This window comes from Myodes glareolus, chromosome 5 (genome assembly GCF_982192425.1).
Source record: "Myodes glareolus chromosome 5, mMyoGla1.1, whole genome shotgun sequence".
NCBI classification, from domain to species: domain Eukaryota; kingdom Metazoa; phylum Chordata; class Mammalia; order Rodentia; family Cricetidae; genus Myodes; species Myodes glareolus.
This window is the reverse complement of record NC_142030.1, coordinates 68,163,834-68,189,939: the sequence shown is the minus strand read 5'-3', so window position 1 is coordinate 68,189,939 and position 26,106 is coordinate 68,163,834. Positions and strand designations below refer to the sequence as shown.

General features: G+C 46.9%; 2 protein-coding genes across 14 annotated transcripts in view; one reads left to right on the top strand and one right to left on the bottom strand.

Moving 5' to 3' along the window:
- LOC125391593 (torsin-1A-interacting protein 2-like) overlaps window positions 1-5,748 on the top strand; it is a 35,268-nt gene extending 29,520 nt beyond the window's left edge. For all 5 annotated transcript variants that reach the window (XM_048420980.3, XM_048420979.3, XM_048420977.3 and 2 more), the window contains 2 exons: window positions 477-578; window positions 1,566-5,748. In XM_048420980.3, the coding sequence (XP_048276937.3) occupies window positions 477-578; window positions 1,566-2,323 (860 nt within the window). In that variant the 3' untranslated portion in view covers window positions 2,324-5,748. The remainder of the gene's footprint in view (window positions 1-476; window positions 579-1,565) is intronic.
- A 9,041-nt stretch (window positions 5,749-14,789) lies between these two features.
- Window positions 14,790-26,106, bottom strand: part of LOC125391717 (protein FAM163A) — a 78,919-nt gene continuing 67,602 nt past the window's right edge. Inside the window, exons 2-5 of one of the 9 annotated variants that reach the window (XM_085688068.2) lie at window positions 24,151-24,248; window positions 19,497-19,518; window positions 18,331-18,605; window positions 14,790-17,713 (exon numbers count right to left, since the gene is read on the bottom strand). In XM_085688068.2, coding sequence (XP_085544194.1) covers window positions 17,297-17,713; window positions 18,331-18,423 — 510 coding nt within the window. In that variant the 5' untranslated portion in view covers window positions 18,424-18,605; window positions 19,497-19,518; window positions 24,151-24,248 and the 3' untranslated portion in view covers window positions 14,790-17,296. The remainder of the gene's footprint in view (window positions 17,714-18,330; window positions 18,606-19,496; window positions 19,519-24,150; window positions 24,249-26,106) is intronic. The other 8 variants (XM_085688070.2, XM_085688069.2, XM_085688071.2 and 5 more) reach the window with 8 other exon arrangements.

Genomic DNA, 26,106 nt, shown 5'->3' with positions numbered 1-26,106 from the left:
TGTTCATCAAGGACTTAGAGGTTCTAGTGCAGACCCCCGATACCTAGTATGTCTCATGCATTCCCATCAGAATATCTGGACCGAAGCGCTTAGCTCATGCTTTCTTTGTATTTCTCTGGCATCCAACACATAGGTACAACTTTATGAATAGGTTTTGAGTGAGAAAATGAATGAATGAATAAATGAATGAACGAACAAATGATGAATGCAATTGGTTGGACCATTATCTACAAGTACAATTTCACCATTGTAGAGGTTCACTGTGGATAGGAAAATAAAACTGTGGTTTGAATGTAGTGTGCATGTTGGCAAGGGGGGTGGGAGTGGGGGTGGTGGAGAACTAATTGGCAATTTTGGCTTCATAAAAGGAAAACTTGCAAAGTATAGAAATCCTGTCTTCTAATTGGGTTAGAGGTAAAAGACACTACTCACTTTTATGGTGTACTGTCTACAAACAAGTTTCCTTCTCACCCTAGAGGATGGAAGTCCTGAAGAAGAGACGCAGTCAGTGAGGGAAAAGGAAGAGGCTGCACAGGAAAGACTGAGGAAGACAGACAGCAGGAGTCTCTGGAGCTATGGTGAGAACAACCTAATTCTACTACATTCACAGATCCTCAGAGAAAATGCCTAGGAAGCTATTTCATTTCGTTTTAACTTTAATTATATATATGTTTGGTAAATTCAATAAAATAGAGCAGTAAAGTTGTAAAGTTTTTCCTTCAGGGCTACTGTTTAATATTTTGTTTAACAGATAGAAATTCTCACAGTTAGAAAATCTGCTGCTTCTCCCCGACCCCTAGTGGGGGACTGAATTATAGGGCCTTGTATACGCTCACCAAACACTGAATAACTGAGCTACCTTGCTAGAGGCTGAAAAGACTATATAGAAGACAAGAAACTGAAGCTGCCTTTTGCTTTGTTTTGTTTGGTCAAGGCAGGGCTTTTCCAAGTAGTCCTGACTGGGGTTCATGCAGCCCAGGACTCTTTCAGACACATGGCCGTGTTCCTGCCTCAGCCTCCAGAAGCTGCCTCTCCAGTCAGAGGCTGCTGATGTCTCAGATCACATACTCAAGTTGTTTGCTTTCCCCTTTGAGACTGAATCTCCATGTGAAGGGCAGGCGTTACAGTCTGTCCTCCCACGTGCTGACATGTGGTGTACCACCCTGTGTGGGTCATTTTTGGCTGTAGAATGCTCTGCCCTACCCAGTGTGTACTTTAGAAAGTGGGAGAAAGTTCTCAGGATGCCTTTCAAAGGCATCCTTGACGGCAGCAAAGTATATGAACAACTTTGACATGGATGGTGTATCTTCAAGAGATTAAAGAAGGTATTTCTGTCAGACTTTGTGTTTTATTTCTTTCTGTGTAGACCATACTGACCTCAAATTCTTGACGATCCTCCTGCCTCTGCTTCTGTTAGACATTAAGTGTGAAAATGTAGGAGAGTCAGGCAAAGGGAACTTAACATTGCCAGAAGATTTGATAGTACCTGTGTTTCATTTCTGCTCACCGGACAAGCATTGTTTCTGACTCACGTTCTCGTTTTCTGTTATCTTCTCATTGATCAGGTCCTGTGTTTCTCGGCTTCCTGATTGTGGCTTTTGTGCTACATTCCGTTAGTAGCTACTATTTCTCCCCGGCCCAGCAAGCGCCCCAGAACGCAGCCCTGGAGGCTTTCCTGGCTCAGTTTAGCCAGCTGAAGGATCAATTTCCAGGTCAGAGTTCCTTTCTGTGGCAGCGAGGACGGAAGTTTCTCCAGAAGCACCTCAATGCCTCAAGCCCCACTGAGCCTGCCACCATCATCTTTACAGCCGCTCGAGAGGGACAGGAGACCCTCAAGTGTCTGAGCCACCATGTTGCCAACGCCTACACCTCTTCCCAGAAAGTGTCTGCTGTCTCCATAGATGGAGCCGAAAGAGCCCTGCAGGACAGTGACACTGTCAAGCTGTGGGTGGACTTGGAGCTTAGCGATGGATTTGAGAATGGCCATAAGGCTGCCGTCGTCCACCGCTTCGAATCCCTTCCTGCAGGCTCCACCCTGATCTTCTACAAGTACTGCGACCATGAGAACGCAGCCTTTAAAGACGTGGCCCTCGTCCTGACCGTCCTGCTGGAGGAGGAGACATTAGCAGCAAGCGTAAGCCCCAGGGAAACAGAAGAGAAAGTGAGGGATTTACTCTGGGCTAAGTTCACCAACTCTGAAACGCCAAGCTCCTTCAGCCACATGGACTCAGACAAACTAAGTGGGCTGTGGAGTCGCATTTCACACCTGGTGCTGCCCGTCCAGCCCGTCAAGAACATAGAAGAGCACGGCTGCCTTCTGTGAAGCCTGGCCCAGCCCAGCTCCCATCCCCTGGGGGAGGTGGTTAGCATGTGGGAGGGGACAGCTGGGAAAAGCAGCTTTCTTCTTCTTTTTCTTTTTACTTTTATGAACGCTTTCTAGACTAAACTTTGATAAAGCCAACAATTGGTTGGTTTTCTTTGCCTTTTTAAGCAAATCAGGCCTAAAATCCAACATGAATCATAACACTGAAGGGTTGTTTAAATCTCCATGGGCAGAATCACTGCATAGGAAGATCTGATTTTCAGGGGAACTGGAGCATGACCACTGCCTTGGGAGGACTCCAAAGAGCCTCGGACTAGTAATTCCAATAATTTCAGGGAACTCTTCTGCCACTTATTTAGTATTTTTAAGATTCACTTTAATAATTTAGTTGTGGGGTTGTGTCTTACACAGATTTGCACTTTGAATAGATGAAAACAGGAAGCTAAAATTACCCTCCAAATCCTACATAAAAACTTGGTGCATGTCTGCTTTTATTCCATTAATGAGCTGAGGGAAAGACGGCTTTGTTAAAAGAAAGTGTTCCTGAGCATTAGAAGCAATGTAGTAGTTGGTAGGAGTCCCTGGAGGTGAGGAAATCCCAACTGGCTGTGTCGTTTCTCTGTGCCCACCAGCAGCCCCTTGCTTCACATGAGAACATCTCTGCTCTTGGCAAATGGATTTGGGGTTCTCTGTTAAGATTTCAGTGGTACTAAGTTTCACTGAGAAGGAAGTTTGAAAACCACTGATGAAGTGAAAAGCATATTCTAAAGATACAAACTCAGGTAGGAAGAGGTGAAAGTGGTAGAGCTTATGAGTAGGGAGATGAAGTGAGGTTGGTTGTAGAGGGTAGTAGAGACCTACAGAAGGCCTACTATACTGTAGACTGTAGAGGCACAGGCTCTGGCTGGTTCATTTCTGTTCATTGCTTCTGCTGCCGCTGGCTGGAATGTCTCAACTGTCTGTGATGAGCATTGAGTGCCGTTTCAGACGAGACGTCAGTGTCAGCTACTGGCATAACTTTACCAAATGGGATTTGCTGTTCTCTGGTGGGATATCACGTTCGTTTCTTGACAGCTAGTTAGAAATGCCATTAGGGAAGGAATTGGAGAAATGCAAGAGGATGTTCTACATAGGGAAGAGAAAGAGAGATTGTGGCCAACGGCACATCCTGTGGTCCTGTGATTCTTAGCCTGGGGCCAATAGCTGCTGATCCACACACAAACGCTAAAGTAAAACTCTAGTAAAATAACCCCATCCACAAAGGTCTATTCCATTACATGGACAGGAATAGCCCTGGAAGTTTGCACTAGGTTTTGACTCGTCTGCTGCTATGAGATCATGTATATAATTAAGAAGTTAAGTAATTGAGTGTGGAGGGAGTTTAGGGAACACTAAGAAGATGTCTATTGATAGCTAAAAGGCTCACAAAGACCTGGGGTAGGGAGTGATCTGAAAGTGTTTGTCACAGAAAGATCATAGACTGGCTTTGGACAGAGCCTTTCCTGCACTAGGGTGGAGGAACACAGGAAGAAATGGTGCATTTGCGATTCTGAAGGACTCTTGCAATAGATTGAGAAAAGACCCTAAACACAAAGTTTAAGCATAGTGAATGGAATTTGAGTGTCGACCCAGTGTAAAACACAGGGACTGGAGAAAAATCTGTGTGATATTATTTGTTTCTGTATTTCTAGACTTCTATTTGTTTGTTTTGAAAGCTAGTGGCTTGTTGTATAGCCCTGGCTGTCCTGGTCCTCACTCTGTGGCCAAGGGGGCTTTGAAGTTAGAGTAATTTCTCCTGCCTCGGTTCCCTGAGTGCTGGGGTTATAGGTGTATGCCACCATACCTAGCTTTAATCTCAGCCCTTATCCAAGTATCACTTCACAGAAAACCAAGGGTGCCTTCAGAACTTTGTGTTGGCCTTTGACCTGTGCTACCTCAGACTGCAGAGGAACCAGTCTAAAGTGTTTGTATGCGGTCTGTGTCCATGGCTCAGATCATGGGTGGAACAAGTTTCTTCATTTGGTTGAATATAGTTTTACATAATTTGCTGTCAACATAAATTTAGGATATAATACATTTCTAAAATTTAATTAATTTCATTTTTTTTACTGTCGACTGTTAAAATACTTTTCATTCTATACATTAGTGCAATCAACTGAGACTTGTCAGTTTTCTATCCACTATTTCAAAACCCTTTTTTTTATTTAATTTTTTTCAGTACTGGGGATTGAATTCAGGGCCTTAATGTTCAAGGAAAGTGCTCTACCACTAAGCTACATCCCCAGACCTTTTAAAAATTATTTTGAAAAGAATAATATATTTATTTGGGGTCAAAACAAAGGATTTTCTGTTTTTAATACAGAATCCAACTACATAGCCCAAACCAGTGGTTCTCAGGCCTTAGACTTCTAACTTCTACATAATAGAATTATAGAAGTGTGCTACTACACCAGCTTCATGTAATTACTTTTTAAACAAAAATATATTTTAAAATGTACATATAATTAAAATCTAACCTGAGCTGGGTGGTGGTGGCACACACCTTTAATCCCAGCACTCGGAAGGCAGAGACAGGTGGATCTTTGTGAGTTCGAGGCCACCCTGGTCTACAAGAGCTAGTTCCAGGGCAGGCCTTAAGAGAAACCCTGTCTCAAAAACCAAAAAAAAAAAAAAAAAAAAAAAGGAAAACAATCTATTATCTGATGTACTGCCTTCTAGTGCATTGTTCTTCACATTTTTCTTATTTGTGATAATTTGCTTGACTTAGAAAATTTGCGGCTACATGACAGCAAACGTCATGTTTGAACGTCACAGTTTAATATCACCATACGTACATATTTACACACACACACACACACATTATTTGTTTGTTTAATGGGAATCCTTTCTTGAGTAATACCAAGAATCAAGCAGGGCGAGAATTAGAAACTATTTGGACTTGGATTTTTCCCTTTCAGGTAAAAAAAAAAAAAAAAAAACTTTCAGAGATTAAGAAGTTCTAGAGAGTTGTTACCACTGAAATAATTTTAGTAAATTTTACCTGGAAGCCCTCAGGCTTAGGGTAGTGAGGCTCGGCCTGTGGCCCAACAGCTGGCTGATGATAGAGCATTGTCTTGCAGCCCTTGGTTTGTATTGAGCCTTGTGAGCTCTGATGTTAGGCTGTGACTGACAGATGTGGCCTGTGAATGTGAGGATACCGCAGCAAGATGATTTCACCAGCACTCTTTCTCTGTCTAACCAAGATTTCCTGACCACCAATTTTGCCTTTAATGTATTTACCAATTTAATGGCTTTGACAGTATTGATGTGAGACCTGCTCGTGCCTCCATGACTGCTTTTTGCATATGTTTCCGTATTGATAATGTTGACTGTGCCTTATTCAAATCAATTTCTGGTTGATACACAAATAAATTTCCTTAATTTTTCCTAGTTGACTTCTTTTTGACTAAAATTTCCAAAATACAAGAGTTACAGAAACGGGCGTTGTGGCCGTTAGTGGTGGGAAGGGTCAGGAGTCTCCTGGAAGCATCAAGTGGTGTTGGTGGCCGTCAGTGAAGAGGTACTGTGTGCCTGAACACTCGGTGGTGATTGTGTAGCCATCTATTCCCACCGTACGTGGGGAAGAGTGAAATAAGAAACAGCCTTGGGAGTTGTTCCAAACGTGGGGTATGCCGACTGGGATGTGTTAAATTTGTGTGTGAGTCGAGCATCTTGTATGCTGGAAGTAGGGAGGTGGTTTGTGTTCAACTTAGGGGCCAGGAAGACGGTTTAGGAAAGCGCTTGCTGCATAAGCGTGATGACTGGCGTTTGGATCAGCGCACACAGGGCAAGTTGGGCTGCTTGCAAGTAATGGAGTCTTGACACCCAGGGATCTGACACCAGGCATACACTAAGATACATACACATGCAAATAAATCTAAACGCAACTGCATGGCAGCACGTATCTGTAGATCCAGTTCTTAGGAAGGGAGGAACTTCTGGGACTCACTGACCAACTAGCCCAGCTGAACCTCTAAATTCTAGATTGAAAGACCCTCTCAAAAAAGGTGGGGTGCAGTTGAGGAAGACATTTGACATCGATCTCTGATACACACACACACACACACACACACACACACACACACACACCAGCCTTGGGGCTGGAGTGGTAGCTCAGCTGGTAAAATGCGTGCCTTGGAAGCACAGTGACCTGAGTTCACTCTCCACAACACCTGTTTAAGAAGAAGAGGCTGGGTGTAGTGGCAAAGGCTGGTTAGCCCAGCACTGAGAAAGCAAGAGACAGATGCCTGGGGCTCCAGGGCCAGCCAGTCTAGTCCACTGTCACACTCCAGACCTGTCTCAAATAACAAGATGGACTATACCTGGGGAAGGACACATGCACACTGCAGAAAAAAAGGAAAAATTCGCTCAGAATGTTGCCAAACCAGAATGAGTGAGTAGAAGCCCCGGAATCCCTCCTTCTGGCCCTCCCTGCGCTTCCTCTGGTGGTGTTGAGCCCTCCTCTTGACCCTAAGCTCAGACCATGGTGTTTCTTGACCAATTTCCTATTTGATTCTTGTAGTTTAGGAAAACATTTTCAGGGGGTAGCATAACTTAACTTTCAATAACCAGAGTGCAGACGAGGCTGCTAGCAGAGAACAGGGCTTTCTACATGCGGTCCAAATAGTTACAGTGAAGGAGCAGCATGGGCAGGGGGGATTATTTTTTAAGAGTTTAAGTTGAAAGGCTAGAACTTTACGTATCTACTCCCAAACACAAACTGGGTAGTAGTCGAATTCCTAGGTAATATATTCAAAGTTGAGACGGTTAAAAACTTTAAAATAAAGCAAAACTAAGCCCTTCTATTGAGATAGCCCTGGTGGAGGCATGAACTATCAGGAGCTCCAGAGATGGCTCAGGGGTTAAGGCCGCTTTCTGCACTTGTAGAGTCTGGGATTGTAGAGGGTTGCAGGCATACACCTTCATGCCCTACTGGTTTGTTTGCTTGTTTGTGTTTTTGTCAATTTGCATTCCAAAAGATTTTTCCAAGTAAACTGATATGAAAACCATCCCTGAAAAGTAGGAGTGTGTGCTGAGTCAATTCCTAGCAACCACATTTGGTAGCTCAGTCATCCAACTCCAGCTCTAGGGGGCCTGATACCCTCGTGCACAAACATACACATAAATAAAAATAGACAAACATACACATAAATAAAAATAGCTTAAAGATAGATGAACTGTCAATATAATAATACAATGAGACTATTTCCTGAGATGTCGTTTCGAGTTTTCATTTGGATTGATACTAAATCTGCAAACAACAAAAATAGATAAGCTAGGGATTGGAGAGTTGGCTTGGGGTTTAGGAGCACTTGCTGCTCTTGGGGAGGACTCAGGTTTGGTTCCCAGCATCCACATGGTTAGCCTTCCACTCTACCAGTCTAGGAACTATAAGGAGGGTCTTTGGGGCAGAGATTTCTGGAGAGAAGACCGTGGAGGCAGTGAGAAGAAAAGTGGTGGTATTTGGACATTAACGGGGGGCTTTTCCCTGGAGACCCGTAAGTTCTGGCCTGCCTGAGTCATCTGTCATCCACGCCATTGCCCAGGACCTCAGTGTGCCCACAGACTAGGAAGGAGGGCACATCCCACTGTCTGGCAAACAGCCTTGCACTTCCAGCTTGTCTTCTGGGCATCTCTGTCCTATATGCATATCCGAGTCTGTCCATTGTTACCCCAACTCCTTTTTCATCTTCAGTAAGCTGCCTGCTCAGGTCTCCCTGCTCTGTGCATGTGGGTAGGCTGTAGAACTGTCTTCAGCTGAAGCCAGATTTCATGTGGGGAGTAGAGATAATGACACCTGCCACTCTGCTTTCTTCTGGGCTTGTAGAGCCAGCCCCATTCTGCCGGGACAGAGAGAAAGAGTCTAGTTTAAAACTAGATCTAAATAAGGTAATTCTAAGACTAATGTCTGGAGAGTTTTGGGAGCCAGAGTAGCTTTGGAAGGATCGTGGTGATGGCCGCTCAATATTGTAAACCCGTGGCATGGCATCCTATGTACACTTCAAAATGGTCCAAAATACACATTTGGGGTGATTTTTCTTTTGCTGCTACAAGAAATATTTTTGAATTCATACAGTACAGACCCGTGTTATCTGATACCCGTTTTTCCAGCCAGGTCTTCTGCCCTTGGTCTTGTGAGTGAGACAACTGTCTCTCTTCCTGGGGCTGGAGAGATGGCTCAGAGGTTAAGAGCATTGCCTGCTCTTCCAAAGGTCCTGAGTTCAATTCCCAGCAACCACATGGTGGCTTACAACCATCTGTAATTTGGTGCCCTCTTCTGGCCTGCAGGCATACACATTAACAGAATATTGTATACATGATAAATAAATAAATTTAAGAAAAACTGTCTCTCTTCCTGTTTAGAGGTATCAGAGAGCCTTAGTGCCAGTCATACTCTGACTCCAGACGGCATTGAGCACCGCAGCTTCTCCCACAGGGCCATGCTTGGCTCACGCCACACATCTTTCCCGTGTGAGTCTGTGTGAGATGACCCAGCATGCACTCCCACTTTGCGGGGATGGTTTTCATATCAGTTTACTTGGAAAAATCTTTTGGAATGTAAATTGACAAGAGGAAAAAAAAAAGCAGGGCATGAAGGTGTACGCTGCAATCCTAGTCCTTGAGCAGAGGCAAGGGGGTCAGGAGTTCAAGGTTGTGTTCAGCTACACAGGTTGTTTGTTTGTTTGTGTCTGGGGAGGGGGGATAGTCTATGTAGCCCTGAGTGTCCCGGAACTTGGATGCATAGACCAGGCTGGCCTCAAACTCACAGAGAACCACCTGCTATTGCCTCCCGAGTGTTGGGATTAAAGGCGTGCACCATCCAGCCTGACCACCTGGGCTACATGTGATCCCTGACTCAAAACAACAGCAACAAAACCAAAGTGGCATAATAAGGAATAAATTGGAAAGACTTAATTTCTGTCCCCTTGCCTTTCCTTATTCTTTCTCCATAGGTCTCTCTCTCTCTCTCTCTCTCTCTCTCTCTCTCTCTCTCTCTCTGTCTGTCTGTTGTTTGTGTGTGTTGTGGGTTAGACACGTGCCCGTGTGTGTGCCTATCTGTGCACACAGAGGTAGGAGGAGAAATGCCGGTTAGCCTGTTCTGTCATTCTTCCTCAGCTCCTTCTAGCTCTGCCCTTGCAGTGTTAAGGTTGCAGGTACTCGTTCAGCCACATCAGGCTTTTTACATGGGTGCTGGGGATTTGAACCCAGGTCCTCATGCTTGCACAACAAGCATTCTTACCCACTGAGCCATCTCTCCAGGCCCTCCACAGAAGACTGTATAAAATGATTTATTTTTGTTTTGTTTTTGTGTTTGAGTGTTTTGCCTTCAAGTATATCTGTGTACATGTTCATGTAGTGCCTCCAGAGGCCTCAATAGAAGTTTCAGACAGCTGTGAACCACCATGTGGATGCTGAACCACCAGCGCGTGTAACCACCTGACCATCTCTCCAGTCCCCAACAGGAGACTTTTTTTTAATTGGTGTGTACAATCTTGAAATTTTCTTACCTTATGTGTGTTTTATGTTACAATGTTCATCTATTTTAAAAATTCTTAATTTTTTTCTTTTAGGCTCCTCCCCGTTGACTGTTCTCAGTGCCTAATTCATTCTCCTTATTAATAGGATAGAGATGTAATGAGCATGGAACCAGATTCCTCTGAATGAACAAAGAAAGGGGAATCTGTAGTGTAGATAGAACAGGAAATTTATAGAATAAGAATGAATACAACTTGGTGTAATGTGAAAGCATTTCTTCTTGTGTGTGGTGTGGAAAATTACTAAAGTGAAATATTAAGAGAGCATTTGCCCGCTTGAAGGCAGGGCCAGATGGGGAGGCTGCACCTAGCAACCGTGGTAACGAAATAATCTTGCCACACAAGAGGGACCCCCACCCTTCTGTGGTCAATTGATACTGATAACCTAGGACACCTGGTTATCGGAAGGATCAAGCGAGGGGCAGTTTCGAACTGACTTAAAAGAGGGGGCTGAAGCAGGACGGTTATCTCACTTCTCACAATGGCTCAGGTATCTGGCCTCGTGGAAAGAGAGATCCTCCAAGCCTGCCTCTCGAAAAGCAGAAATATTAAACGCCTTGCCTAAACATTTAATGCTCTGTCTCCCGAGTACAGAGCTTCATATCCCAGAAACAGACATTTAACGCCTTGCATCTCGAATATAAAGCCTCATTTCCCGAGAGTGGACATTGAAGGTCTGTCTCCCGAGAACAGACAAGATACTCTGCCTTTCAGAACGCTTTGCCATCCCAAGAGCAAAGCTTCGTCTTCGAGAGTAGAGAAATAAAAGCCTTGTCTCCCAAGACTCGGTCACCCGAAAAGCCGAGTCCCAAGGCCCTACATTCTGAGATAGACTAGCACCAGGCCAGAGACTATGCAGTCAAGGATTGATCCAGCACCCGATACCAGCCTGGAACAGGACATCGGAACCTTATCTCCCGAACACAGAGTATGGGGTCAAGAGTAGAGCCTCGCTATCCAGCCCCCAGTGCAGTCAGGCGTCCAGCCTGAAGAAATTCAAAAAGCCCTTTTTAAGCTGAAGAATACCAGGTCGTATGATGCTATTTCGTGCATGTATGAGATGTTAAGAGAAGAGCATAGACGTGTTAATATATATGTTTAGTGTGTGAAATGTTAAGAGATATCTTATGGATAATTGATAAGACTAGGAAATGTTAATGGATAAGTTAAGGTTAAGAAGTGTTTTATAGATAAGTAATAGATAAGTTGTATTAAGGTTAAGAAGTGTTTTATGGATAAGTGATAGGTTAGATTAAAGTTATGAATTGGTTTTATGTATTAGGTTTATTAGGATTAATAATTCTGATATTGAATTGTCTGTGTGATTGCCTATTATCAATCCCCCATGCCTATTAAGATTGTAAACCCCATTGATGTATTGGATATTGGAGTTGCTAGTAAAGAATCATTATAAAACAATTCTCTTGCTTGGTCTGGTCACTCATCGTTCTCTGGGGAGAAGGGCACAGAGTCCTCATAGATATTACTCGAAAAGAACCTGGAGCTGAAGTCTCCTAGCTCGTAACACAGAGAGGAAGGGGAGAGGGATTCAGGTCGAGGACCAAGAGGGCCGTGAGATTCTCAATAGCTGGAGGCCTGAGACGTGGGTCTTTTTAATCATTCTTTTGGTTTGGGGATGGAGTTCAGAGGACCTTAGGAGAAGGTGAGGGTTTTAGTTTAATTTTAAAATATTTATTGACTCTCTCAAGGGGACTGCTCTTTTGTTAGTTTTAGGAGCAAGAATGAAATTCTCAATAAGTCCAAGGCAGAAGCCCTGGGCTGCCCTGACATGGATGGACAGGAGTGGACAGAGGTTCGGTTTGTGCCAAGGGGCCAGGGCTGGAGCCTGCGATTTTTCCACCCTCTGCATAGGCACATTTCATTTTAGGTTCAAACCCAGAAGGGAAGGCGACCTCAGGTTCTCAGGGCGTCTTGGTTACCTAGCATCTGGTGCCCATTCCTGGGTAGATGGGAGCTGTCACACCTATTTGGACTCTGGATGTGGTTGGTGTGTAGGAGACGGGGTGTGGGGGAGGGGTGGTCCACAGTGACGAAATAGAGAGGAAGTGTGGTGGTCAAATGTTTCACTGAGACCTGAATCAAGTCTCTCTAGGGTTTGGTAAAGGACCCCTTTGGGAGCCGGTACACCCAGGATTGTGGGGGGAGTCTTACAGAAGGAGATGTGACCTCCTCCTTGGTTGCGGCAAGGGTCACGGCAGGATATTCATTCCTTACATTTCTGGAACAGGTCAGGGCTACTCAAAAGAGGAGTCGATGAGAAACTATCCTCCTTAATCAGTCATCAGAATAATTTTTTTTTTGTCCTGAATACATCAGGACAAAGTTTCCTGAACAATAATGTCACAGATCTACAGAGGCATCAGGACTCTGAAGGGTTGGAATAAACCCTGACCAAGTAACTCTCTGCCCCACTAAGCCTTAGGGCCTAAGGCTTGTTGAACCCCCTGCCCCTGTGTTGAAACTCCAGGCCTTTCCCCTCAGTGCCGTTTCAGACTCAGTCTCCCACAATCACCCCCATCCTGATAGCCTGGGCAGGTCAGATTCTGAAGATAAAGCAGCCTTCTCTGGGTAAACAACTCCAGGAGGAGAAACTACAGGTTTGCACTTCCCAGTTCCCAAACCTTCTACACAAACCCAGAGTTTCTCCTTCCCCTTTGGCAGACACCTTTCCTCTTTCCTGTTGTGTCTATCCCCCCCCCACCTCCCCCATCCCTGACACCCCCAGGTCATACTGGCCTCTTTTTTGCCTCCTGTCTCTAAGCTGCCTGGGAAATCTAGCACTTGGCCTGCAGGTTACTGTTCTCAGTGCCTTCCCGCCTTCCCACCTAGTCCTCCTGCCTTCCCGAGACACAGGGCATCGCTTCTCTAGGTTATCATGGGGGGGGGGGGGAACCAACTGAGCCCACATGGTTGCTCTATAAGCCTGAGGCCAGACTGATACAGTAAAGGCCGTTCTGCCTTTCAGGCGCCATAAAAATGTGCTTCAGGCTCTCTGGTTCTCAGAACTGAACCACGTTAGCAGAACAGAAGCCAGACTCTCCCTGAGGCAAAACTGCACTTCAGCTGATACTAGAGGAAGGCTCTGGTCTTAGCACAGGAATGCCTTGGCCACCCAGCGGCAGCCCACCCAGGAAGAGTCTTGGCCCTGAGGTGCGGAGAGCTACTCTTCTAAACCCTTGAGCAACACAAATGCAGACACACTGACTTCATCCCTGACCTTTCGTTATTATTTCGTTTTTTTAAAGACAGAGTTTTTCTCTGTAGAACTCACTCTGTAGACCAGGCTACCTTTGAACTCAAATACCTGCCTGCCTCTGCCTCCCGGTGCTGGGACTAGAGGCACGTACCTTGGGACTAAAGGCACGTATCTCTCCCAGCTTCATCCCTGGCCTTTCCCGTTTGTGTACGAAGCTAGTTACCTGCTCCCTAGCCTCCATTCCTCCTCTCTTGTTTTGTAGTCACTGTAGCTGTCTCCCTTCTCCCCTTCCCATGCCACCCAGGACTGGTTGTGTAACAGTGTCAAGTCTTCTGAGAAACAATGATTAGACCCGAAAGTAGAGGGGTGGGGAGCCCGCAGACCTGGAAAGCGTGTGTGTGTGTGTGGGGGGGGGGGGGTGTTATTCCTTATGCTCTGGTCTCTTTAAGGACTAACCACGCCCACTCCCAGTCACTTCTGACCTCCTGGTCGTCATCTTAACTTTTTTTTGTCCCCGTCTCCTAACGTGTGCACACGTGTCTCTGTTTTTCTCTCTATGTTTGTCTTTATGTCTCTCTGTCTCCCTCTTTTTAAGTAATAAATGTCTCCCTCTTCTTTAAGTAATAAATATTCAGCTTTATGTTTACCCTTATGTCTATTTATTATGTCCTGTAAGTCTTCATCTGGCCTGCTCTTTGGGCCGCATGGCGGGACCAGCTCTGCCGCTCGCCCGGGAAACCTGCGCCCGTTCTGGTGGCAGCCTCTGCCTGGACTAGCCTGCCTCGGTCACTCGCCAACATATTATCCTTTTAAAGAACAATAGGGGGCATCAGTTGTACTGCTCTCTGGTGAATTCATCATCTTAGCCAAGATACCTATAAAAACTGCCAAATAAATACTGCAAAACAAGAAATTCACATCTTTTTATCTCCCCACCAAGTAAGACTTTTTTTCTTTCTTTTTGTTTTGTTTTGTTTTTTGAGACAGGATTTCTCTGTGAAACAGTCCTGGAACTCGCTTTGTAGACCAGGCTGGCCTCGAACTCACAGAGTTCCGCCTGCCTCTGCCTCCCGAGTGCCGGGTTTAAAGGTGTGCGCCACCACCGACCAACCCAAACAAGACTTTTAATCAAAAATTTTAATAACCTTTCCACCCGGCAAAATATTTGTTTACACAAAGGCCCTGCTGTATTCTGGGAACTCTATGGCCTGGAACAATGACCCCTGACCCCTTGGAGCAATGGCCTCTTCCTTTCCTCCTTCAGTTCCTGTGCACTAATTCTAGTCAATTGAATGTGACTGCGAGGACTCTAGGCAATGGGGGGAAAAGCGATCACCCCTTGAGTGAGAATAAAAACCAATCACACTTCCTGTCTGGGTGTGTTCGCTCTCCTAGCAGCAAAGTTCCCCGTGTCTGGGCACTACAGCTGGAACTGTGGTCTCTTTCTTTGCAACCACAACTTATCTCTAAGGCTTTTAAAGCCCCTTTCCCAAGAAACAGGAAATCCTCCTGGGTTGTGGATGCTGACTCAGCAAAGAGCCTTGTGATAAAATGAGAGCTTTAGAGAGGAAGTGAGATTTCGGAGTTGAAAATGGATGTTTTGGGTGTTCGAATGAGTGTTCACTTTAAAGCCCTGGCCCTCCTCCCTGGCTGAGGGATGGAAATACCTCTGGGATTTTCTATTTAAAATTTCTCCTTTATTTTGACATTCACTTGGTTGTGTTCCAAGTTATCAAAGATGCACGACAGGAAATCTGCAGCCGTAGAGGAGTGATGCTGAGGATGGTGGAGAGGACCAGCTATTCCCTGGCTCCTCCTCCTTTTCTTCCTGTTCAGGGTTCCATTTGAAGTGTATAGAGTGTGTCTCATGTGCAGACGCCACAACTAAAAGGACCGCACGGTTGAGCTGGGTGAGCTTTCCCTTCCCCAGGATGGAGACCACGATGCTACAGTGAGACGAGGTGGGCAGGTGACCCGCAGCCTACGGTGGAGCCTGTGCCTTGAATGAGGTGGGCTGAAGGGAAGGGTGTGTTCCTCCTCCGCTTTGACACGTGGAATCCAGACTTGAACTTGTAGGTTAAGCCGAGAGAGCTGCAGGAGATGCAAAGGCAAAGGGGCCTTTGTACTCAGAGACCCCGAGTCGGGAAGTGGGTTACAGTCGGCTGAGTCGGCTGGGTTGCCCTGCTTTACCCACAGGCGTTGGTATGATGGTGGCACTGCGATTCGGAGTGGAAGAAATTACAGCTGTGGAACCACAGGAGTGCAAGGCACTGGGCTGGTGGTGAGGAAGTGGGGAGAGCTGCTAGGCCCAGCAGCAAGTCAAGGGGTTGCGCATAACCCATGGGCAGATGGCGGGATTGGGTGCATTGGAGCTGCGGAGCCATCCCTTTGCACCAGGAGACACAGCTCATCAGCCCTGCTGCAGTGCCTTCCTGTGCAGTGCTTGGCGGTTGAGGTTGCTCCATAGGGGCTTGGGAAAACATTTTGTTGTTTTTGAGACAGAATCCCAGGGAGCCCAGGTTGACCTTGAACTTGCAATATAGCCCAGGATGACTGAACAACTACCATCTTTTTCCCTCTACCTCCCAAGTGAAGGAATCAGAGGTGGGCCTCATCATGCTGGGTTTCTGTGGCGCTGGAGATTGGAACGGGGACTTCGTGCAGACCTGACAAGAACGCAACCAACTGAGCTACAGCCCTAGCCTGACTTGTTTGCTTTTCACCAACAACTGAAATAATTTCCCTTCCTAATCCTGTGGGCTTTCTCCCACCCCTTTTGTGGTTTCCAACCCACATCAGATACTCCTGTGCCCAGGATCCATCCAACCCTGGCCAACCAAGGGTTCAGGAGCAAGACCAGCCCTTCTGCTGCCCCACCCTCAACAGCATTCTGTGACTCAGGAACGTGCAGGCATTAACATACACCCTTAGAAGTGGGGACAGTGACCCTTGAGCCACAGAGGTAGCTGGAGAATTTATCAGGCATACTTACTAAACAAAACAAAACAAAACCAAACCACCTAAGCAAAACAAAGCAAATAAACAAACAACACAAACCCATAAGGCCACTGCTAGTTGACAAGTGGGAGGTGTGGGGACTTGGGGATCAGAGTAAGACAGAAAAATAGCTCATCATCATGAGGCTGGAGGGTTAGGGGGCCGAAGGAGGGCAAGCAAACATGGAGTGTAATTACTAAGACACAGCCAGCCTTCAGGAGACCCCCGCCTCAGAACTCAGGGGAAAAGGCTGCATCCCCTGATGGGATAAAATGGTCCTGATCTTAATGTCACATCACAGATGGATGCTCAAGGGGTGCAGCAGCCTCTAGAGGAGCTTGTGCAGGAATGGGCATGCACACACCCTCACAGGGCTGAATCTCCATCTGTGGCTAAGCGTGGAGGAACGAGGTAATCAGTGAGATCTGCTCGCTAGGTTTATTGGACTGCAGCGATTGAAATCTGGGGAAGGTTCTCTGGCAGGGGGCATAAGGAAGGACTGACGGGGAGAGACAAGGTTGTGTAGACTCTCCTGGTTGTGACCCCACAAACAGCTGTGTGTCACGGCGCTTGGCCTCAATTTGATGTGTTTCGTGAGGAGGGGCAAGATAGCAGATGTGGTGTTCTCAGAACTCATATGCCTATCAGAGCAGGCAAATAAAGTTAAAAAAAAATAGAGTGTAAATCATCTCATGGGTGAATTCCAGCCAGCAAAACTGGGGGCTCCTTTAACACTTTCTCCTCTTTCTCCTCTCAAATTCTGGAATGTCTAGTCCTCATCTTTCCCTTTGTGTCCATTTCTTCTTTGTGTCCGTGCCCACTTGGTTTCCCACGGTCTCTGGAAGCCTCCAGAGCCTTTGCTTAGGCTTTACCCGGCATTCCTTCGCACAGCCCAGCGAAGCCAAGGGTTTGGGCTTACTGGGAGGTGTGGTAGAGCTTGACTGTTAGAGGGAAGAGTCAGAGAGAAACTGGGGACATTGCAGGCTTATTAGGTCGCCACTTCTGGGCCATCGATCCTGCCCCGGTCCTTGATGCATTTACTAGCTCACATCCTAGTGAAGAACCTTCTGCTATGGAAGCCAGAGAAACTGAGCCGGTTCCTGGTGGGGGACTACTGGAGGTTCCCCTCCACTCCACGGCTCCTGCTGGGACAGTGTTGGGTGTGTGCAGATTGGGGTGAAAGGATTATACATCTGTACTAATAGCCCTTGGATTAGTGAAGGCCTCATGCCCAGAACTTGGCCAGGTCACCGGGTAACTCTGAGGTGCTGCCAATTTGAGGGATGGGGTCCCCCCCTCTTTGTAATGTGTAGGGGCAAAGGAGAGCCTCTCGCCTCCACCCCCATTGGGCACCATGTCAGCTGTCCGTATGTAAAAGGGGGTGCGGTATGGGGAGCAAGTGGTGCAGTGGCTGGCCACCCCACACGGCTGGCTGCAGGGCTCGCTGGTGAGAGGTGCCAGGTTGCCTCTGCCATCCAGGACTTGGGAGCTGCAGGCATTGCAGGTGGGGGCTCGGGGATGAATGGAAAGGTCGTGTTCTTCCTCTTCCTCCTCCTCCTCCTCCGCATCCTCATCGTCTGTACTCTTCTTGCAGCAGTAATACTGGGGGGAGAAGGAAAAGGGGTGCTTGAGAGGCAGTCCAGCTCCCTTTCCTCCCATCACAGGAACAACCCTCCCCCATCTTCTGCTGAATACCTCGCCTTGCGCCAGCCAGCCACTTTGTTAGTGAATGGGGAATATACTCCGGCGTCAGAGACCCACATCCCATTTACTCTCAGCTTTACCAAGCCAATATTTCTCTTTCTCAATATATCCTGGTGGGCAGGGAAGCAGAGAGGGAGGCTCATACACCAATGCAAGGACAAGGCTGGAGGCTGCTGCAGTAGCCTTCAGAGTCTCCCAGGATGGTGACTTCTCTACCAACTGGAGAGGTGAGTGTGAGAGCCCTGCATCTTCCCAGGACACTCCAGTGCCTCTGTAGGGTAGAGGGAACGTGTGTGTGTGTGTGTGTGTGTGTGTGTGTGTGTGTGTGTGTGTGTGTGAGGTGCGCAGCTCCCTTCTGAACACACTCAATTTTCAGCCTCCTTGATTTATGCTTCTCTTATTTTACAGCTTCGGGTTTTGTCGCCTCCAAAGTGGACCTCCACTTTCTGCCCCCATCCTGGAGAGGTGGCTTGCTGGTGGCCTCCCAGCCTCTGCCTATAGCCCGTGGAACTAACCTGGAGCCTACAGTAGCACAGGACAGCAATGATACAGAGGAGGATCACGGTAGCTAGGATTCCGCCAGTGATCACAACCGTTCCCGCTGTCATCCGCCCGGCGCCCCATCAAACTCTGCAAAGACGCATGCCGGTAAGTGAGGAATAGTCGATCCACATTCTCTGCACAGTAGTAGGTAGGAGGACAGGAGCTGAGTGGACCCAGGCCCGCATGGGCTTCCTGAAGGCAGAGGACTTGCTATGCTTAAACCAGAGTGGGGTGAGGGCCGCAGCTGCTGGAGGAAAAGACAGGCAGAGTGCTAACTGCTCCGCTTCTTTAGTCTTTTGGTCTTTCTCTTTTCTGCTCTTTCTATTATTATTATTATTATTATTATTATCACCATCATCATTATTATTATATGCATGTCTGTGTGTGTGTCGGTGTACATGTGTGTGTGTGCCTTAAGAGGCTAGAGGAAAACCTTGGGTATTCTTCCTCAGAGTCTCTCACAGACCTAGAACTTGCCCAGACTAGGCTAGATGGACATGGAGCCCCAGGAATTTGCCTGTTTCTAACTCTCTGATCCTTGGATTACAAATGCCCACCATCACACCTGACTTTTAAAATGTGGGCTCTAGGGATCAAACTCAGGTCCTCTTTGGAGACTGAACTCAAGTCTTCATGCTTACAAGACAAGGCCTATGCTGATGGAGCAATCCCTCCTGCTCCTATGGCTCCAAGAGGGAATAGAGAAGGACTTTGTCTGTGAAGCATTTTGCTAAGCATCCCCCCACCCAATCTGGCTCTTCATTGTCCATGTTCCACATAGGAGGCCACACTGAAGCTTTGACAAATTTGCCTAGAATTCTACCTAGCCTGGCTCCCCATAAAAGTCAGCCTCTCTAACGCTTCTCTCTTGGGCACAGGTATCAATGGCTTCTGAACATTTGGAGACATGAGCCCGGAGTGAGCTAGCAGACAGTTTTCTGACTCCTGGAAGGTCATGGTCAGACTAGGGAAACTGATCCTGGTGCTTGGGGCCAAGTTCCAGGTGAGGCCATCCAGGCTTTTGGCAGGCTGGTGTGTGGTGGTTTCTGAGCCTCCTAGGCATATGGGGGCCCCTGACCCCTGCAGGCCAGTGAGGGCTTGCTAGCTGGAGGATGGAGGGAAGACTTCAAGGACTTACACTCAGTGAAGGGAACGATGACCTGTAAGACAACAAAAGGTACAGAGATATTGGGAAGAGAATGTTACTGCCCAAAAGAGGTCCCTGGGTCAGTGCATTCCCTAATCTCCACCCATTCTCATCTCAACATTGCCCTTGGAAACCCCACTGTTATCTCAAACTCAATATACACAAGATAAAGGCATTATTTTGCTTTCCAGATAGGTGCCCACCTCTCAGCTCTCCCTGTCTGTTACGATTCCACCACATCTGGGCCTCAGAAGTCCCCTGCTTACTAAGTCATGCATCCCATGTGGTCACCTGGATGAAGGGGTACCCATTCCTTCACTCACAGGTCCTACTTGCTCACCAGCGCTCCTAGAAAGCCTGCTACTTCATTTAGAGGTAGCAGCCTTGCTGCTCCTGCAGGGTCTGTAGAGCAGCTGTGTGGGTGTGTGCTGGCCACAAGGCATGCCCCGCCCACCAAGCACCCGAGGAGCGCCAGTCTGCCTTTTAAAAGCTTTCGGGTGGTTGATCTGAACTTTAGTTTGATCAGGGTACAGGATGTGCCCAGTGTTCTAACTGAAATATCTCTAATTCTTTTGATCTTCTTCGATCTTCTGCTCCCCGTGCCAGTTCAGGGTGAACCAGTGTATTGGTGTAACTGACATTCCCCAGTTTGTGTCTGAGCCCCGTTCCTTTCGCTGCAGTTTGGTCTTTCATCAGCCCCGTCCTTCGGTGCCTGCCTCTGACTCCAGCATCTTTCTAGCCCTGCCTGGAAAATAAATACATATTTTTAAGTTGACTAGCATCCACTGAAATAAGACCTGAAGAATAGACTATAGAAAGGCATTGCAGGGGCTGGAGAGATGGCTCAGAGGTTAAGAAGACTGGCTGCTCTTTCCAGAGGTCCTGAGTTCAATTCCCAGCAATCGTATAGTGGCTCACAACCATCTATGAGATCTGGTGCCCTCTTCTGGCGGGCAGGCATACATGCAGACAGAACATTGTATACATATTAAATAAATTGAAAAAAATGCTGCTTTAAAGAAAGGCTTTGCGATAGGATCCGTAGATGAGGCAAGGGCTCAGGAATGGGGCAGCCAAGAAAGAATTCCTGGTGCCTTGAAGGTTGTGTAAGAGAGATGATCATGTACCACTAAAAGTCACCTGGGACTTCCCACCACCTTCGAAAGAGTGAAAGAAACATTCATCTGGACACAGCCTCAAAGGCTTCACCCTCACCACCATTTATCTTTTCCTGCTCACTTCCCATTGTTGCCCCAGCTGAAGCCTCTGTGGCAGTCCTGGTCTTTAGGAAGTTTTGAGTTTAGCGATGGAAAGGGGTTTAGACACCCTATGATACTGACCATAGACCAGGGGTACAGGACATGGAGGAGGGGGTGCTGATAACTGAGGAAGATGTCCCCTACAAGGTCTGAGATGAATCCTCCAAGATGATAGCGTGAAACAGACCAGGGGCTGAAGAACACAGGGTGGGGTGGGGCGGGGCTGGAGAGCAAGGCTCTGAGAAATGAGAGGGATCCGGCAAGGCTGGGACACTCTAGGGATGGGCGTGGAGAAAACAGGCTTTTGGACAGATGAAGAGCTAAGTCTACATCAATGCCTTTCCACATTCTACTCCTCAAGACTTATTTGGGTGTGTGATAGTCAACTTAAAAATATATATTTAAGCCTGGTGTGGAGCGCATGACTTTAATCCCAGCACTCTGGAGGCAGAGGCAGGCAGATCCCTGGGAGTTCAAGGCCACCCTGGTCTACAGAGCGAGTTCCAGGACAGCTAGGGATGTTACACAGAGAAATCCTGTCTCAAATTAATCAACCAATCAAACAAACAAAATATATGTTTATTTTTATTTTATGTGTATAAGTGTTTTGCCTGTGTGTATGTATGGGTACTGTATGTGTACCTGGTACCCGGGGAAGCCAAAATAGGAGTTGGAGTTACAGATGGCTGTGAGCTGCCATGTAGTTGCTGGGAATTGAATCAGGGTACCTCTGCTAAAAATGGCAAGTTCTCTTAATTGCTGAGCCATTTCTCCAGCCCTGCTAATCAATTTTTGATGCATAAATATCTTGAGTCTTCTACTAAGCTGTAAATCTTTTGCAACCAAGGATTGCGTTTTATTGTTTCCCATACCGGCCACTCCCAATATTATACATCACGCCATGCTACATGGCAGGCAGGTGTTATGAACTCAATAAAAGTTGGATTATAGGCTCTGAATTACATGTCACAGGATGACAGTTATTAATTTAACTGACCACTAGGGGGCAGCAAGTTGCAACTTTTAATTCCATCCACAAACTTCAGTATCCCTGTTGAAGATGGATTTGACTTTGCTCAGATGTGTGGCAGGCCATGTTTCTGGGGGGTTCCTGAAGCATCTGGTGGGTAGGTGGGGGGAGGAGATAAATCTCTTGCTGGAAAGGATTTATAAGATGCCGTTACAACATCCAACGAACCCTCCCCTGCCTCCACACATACCGCTGAGGTTTGTTTGCAAGACAGAAGCCTACCATAAGATCTGCAGGAACAGGGCAGTGACCCACCCCACTGAAAGTCTTGGCGTTTTTCTTTGTTTGTTTTGGTTTTGTTTTAATAATACATGGCTTCAATTTGTAGCTCAGGTTGGCCCAGTTTTCTATGTAGCCCAGCCTGACCTTAAACTTGTATGTATCCTTGTATATCCTTTTCCTGAGACTCTCAAGTGCTGGTATGGCCGGTGTGGAGCCACCACACTGACTTTGAAAGCCTTAGCCCACTCCACTGGGATGTTTCAGCAGACAGAGGCTTATAGGAAAGCCTTGTAAAAACAGCGCCTCCCTCCCCGACTTACACCCTGGTCTCCCCTCTTTCAGTTTTAGGGGGCTATACAGTAGTAGTGTCTTAAAATGGGCTGGAGGAAGGAGCCATCACCTGATGGCTACCTCATCTTGGACATTGACCTTTCTGCCTTGGAAAACTGACACACACACAGACACCCTTGCCAATGATTGTGAGGAGAAAGTGGAACGTCTCACACGCATGTTTCATACAAGTTTGTTGATTTTGCTTTTTGCTTTTAATTTTAGACACAGGGTCTCATCCTGTCACCCATGCTTTCCCAGAACTCACCGTGTAACCCAGAATGGCTTCAAACTCTCAGCATTTCTCCTGTCTCCGTCTCCTAAGTACTGGGGTTGCAGGTGCGAACCATCACGCCTGGCTCTTGTGTGTATGTGTATATATTGTTCGTTTGAGACAGGGTCTCACCGTGTAGCTCGGTCTGTCCTGGAGCTCATTGTGTATCCTAGGCTGGCCTCGAACTCACAGAGATCTGCCTGCCTCGGCCTCCCTAATGCTGGGATTAGGTGTGCGCTACCGTGCCTGGCATCCTTTTATATTTTTGAAGACCGTACCCAGCATGGTTATGTGAGGGGAGGAGGGAGAAGGCTCAGGCATTTCCTGGCTGCATATATGTGCCTTTGTAAGCCAGGAAGGCATGCATGCATGAGATGTGTGATATGAGCTAAGTAAGCTCAGTCCATTTCCCCGAGGACCTGGTACGTATAGTACAATTTGACCCTTAAATTCCCACACTTAGTGGTTCCCTATTATTTCAGGCAGGATCATTTCCCTTTTTGCAATTAGATCCAAATGGTAACAGTAAATCCTTATACTTATATATAGCATGGTACAACTTACCAGGCATATTCCCTCTTATTGTCGGCAGACTTAGAGAAGGCCCCCAGTAATCCCCATCCCTGGGACCCACGCCTTGTATGCTGCTCTCACTAACTGTGTGAATGTAGCCCATGACTTGCTTCTAACCAGCAAAAAAGTAGCAAAGATAATGAGAACTCACTTCTATGGGCAGGTTCAAGATTCATTTTTTTTTTTTCATGAGGCAACTCTTTGTCTTTGCTGCAGTGAGCTGCTATGTGGGAGATCCATATGACCAGGCATTGCAGGTGGACCATGGCCAACAGAAAGCTGGAAACTGAGGCCCTTAGTTCATGGCCCAGAAGTAACAGAACCGTTACAGCATCACACTGTGAGATCAGAAGCAAGTCTGTTTCCTACCCACCCAGTCAAGCTTTCGGATGAAACTGCCACCCCAGCCCATGCCTCAAATGCAATCTCTTGGCATATACTGAACCAGTGGACTCAGCTCTCTACCACAGAATTCCTGACTTGCAGAGACTCTGAGATATTCTCTGCTTGTTGTTTTAAGCTGTTAAGTTTGCTTCACAGAAAAAAAAAAGCAACTAATACGCCTTCCTGGACATCACCAAAAAGTTCTATGGCACAGGCGGAGAGGCCCAACTTCTCAGAGACCTTATCTGAAGTCACAGGGTAGCAAGTGTCTGAGCGGAGCCAGGACTTCAGGGCTAGTGTTGTGGATTTCTATCAAAACTGCCTTTGTGAGAAGGAGAACAAAGTTCCTGTGTTCTCATCCAAGTCCTATCAGATCTGGGGCAGAGCAACCCAATGGTGGCCAACCCAAGGGACCGGAGTAGTCACCAAGCCTGAAAAGTTATTGTCTACTGAAGAATTCTGCCGGTCTGTGCCCTGAGTCCAGGTTTTATGACATTCCCACTACACCCATCTTCCTGCCTGGAGCACAGATACTTCTGGGAATCAAAGCTTTGGCCTGTGCCTTATACTCACAGGAAATAGCTGGAGCAGTGGTGGCTCAATCATGCAGGCTGAACATGAGCAGATAGCAGCTGGGGGTGTATCATGGCCAAGGGCATCATCAGTCCCTGCTAGAGAAGAAGGGGGAGTTAGTGGGAGTTGTATGTGGATTTGAGTGGTCAGACAAGCTAGAAGGTCTTCAAGACTTGGGAGATCATATCCCATTCCATCCCAGACTCATTTTCTTCTTGATCCCTGCTGTATCACTAAAACCCTCTGTCCAGTGCAGCAGCGTAACACTGGGCAAGAGTGCCTGCGGCAAGAGACTCGGTGGGGACAGGATCCCACCTACATCTTTCAATGTCCACTAGAGAACTCAAGTGTGTGCTCTGTGTATGATGCTCAGCCTCAATTCAGGCGTGTTGGGAGGGGATCCAGTCATTAGTGGCATCCACAGAGCCACTTTCTGAAAGGACACACTGAGGATCCTTGGCTTCTCTACCCCCACAAGCTGGAGCTCAAGGATCGGTGCTTAACCAGCAGGACTTAGGAGCAGAACTTGGGAAAAGATGACAGGGGATGTGTGGACCTCTAGAGTGACCCTGTCCATACATTATCTTCCTCTTTGATTGGGGTAATTTCTGCCCCTGATGCCATAGATACTACCTTTGTTAGGGTTCTCTATTGCTGTGAAGAGCCACCATGACCACAGCAGCTCTTAGAAAGAAAACATTTAATTGGGTGACTCACAGTTTCAGAGGTTCAGTCCATAATGAACATTATCATAATGACAGGGAGCATGGTGGTGTGCAGGCAGGCATGGTGCTGGAGCTGAGAGAGCTACATCTTGCAGGCAACAGGAAGTCAACTGATTGCCACACTGAGGGAAGCTTGAGCAAAAGAGACCTCAAAGCTCACCCCCACAGTGACACACTTCCTCCAACAAGGCCACACCTCCTAATAGTGCCACTCCCTTTGGTGGCTATTTTCTTTCAAACCACCACAGGTAACCGGGCTTTCTTTTCTCAAGGCTGTTCTCACTCTCTGAATGGTAAGCCAGGTTTGAAAGGTAATAGGAGATCAGTTCTAAGGACAGGGTCAAGATTCAGACTTGTTTCACTAGCTAACTCCCTCCTGGCTGGCTTTTTGCAGTAAGCTGCTATGTTGGGAGCTTCATCTGGCCAGACTTTGTTCAGGTTCAAGCTGGGAACTGAATTTGGAGTGAGATTTCAAAACATATTCATGGAAGTCAGAAGACCACAGAGTGTTGGGGACAGGTGCCCCATTTCCACCATGTGACAAACCCACAGTGGAAACAGAAGGAGTCACTTTCAGCATCCAGACCCACACTCCACACAAATAAGATGGACCAGTAATTTGGTGAAGAACTGAGAAGAAGCTCTCTGGCAGAGCAATTGCTGAGCTATGAATGCCTCCTTCCTGCCCGCTGTGAAATAGAAGCTGTGGTTGGCCCAATGTTCTGTCCTGTAGTGCCATTAATGAGACAGTCCCAACAAAAGAGGCCAGATACCCAAGGGCTAGGCAAGGAATTGCCAGGGGCCCCCGGAATGGAGCTGGTGAGCTTGCAGGAACTAAGGGAGACTCATGGCTGCTCTCAAATGCACAGAGGCAAGAGCCAAGTTTAAGCACCTTTCAGTTCTCTAGCTAATAAAGGTGTGTACTACCCTGGTGAGGTAATGAAAATGAAAGCCATGAACCCACAGGAACACACACACACACACACACACACACACACATATCTACGATAAAATAAAGGTAATTGATTTGTTAAACAAGTGTGCTATATGGGCTTTGCTCAAAAAATGTTTTTGAGAATCCTTTTTAAAGTATAGTCAGGGGGGAAATCTTTCCCCTTCCCCTCTATACAAAACTAACAGTCTGGTCAAATCACACCTTGGGCCGATCCAACTGCTGTTTAACCTATTTCCAGAAGAGAGTTGTTTGTGATTTTGCAGACTTTAGAGTGCC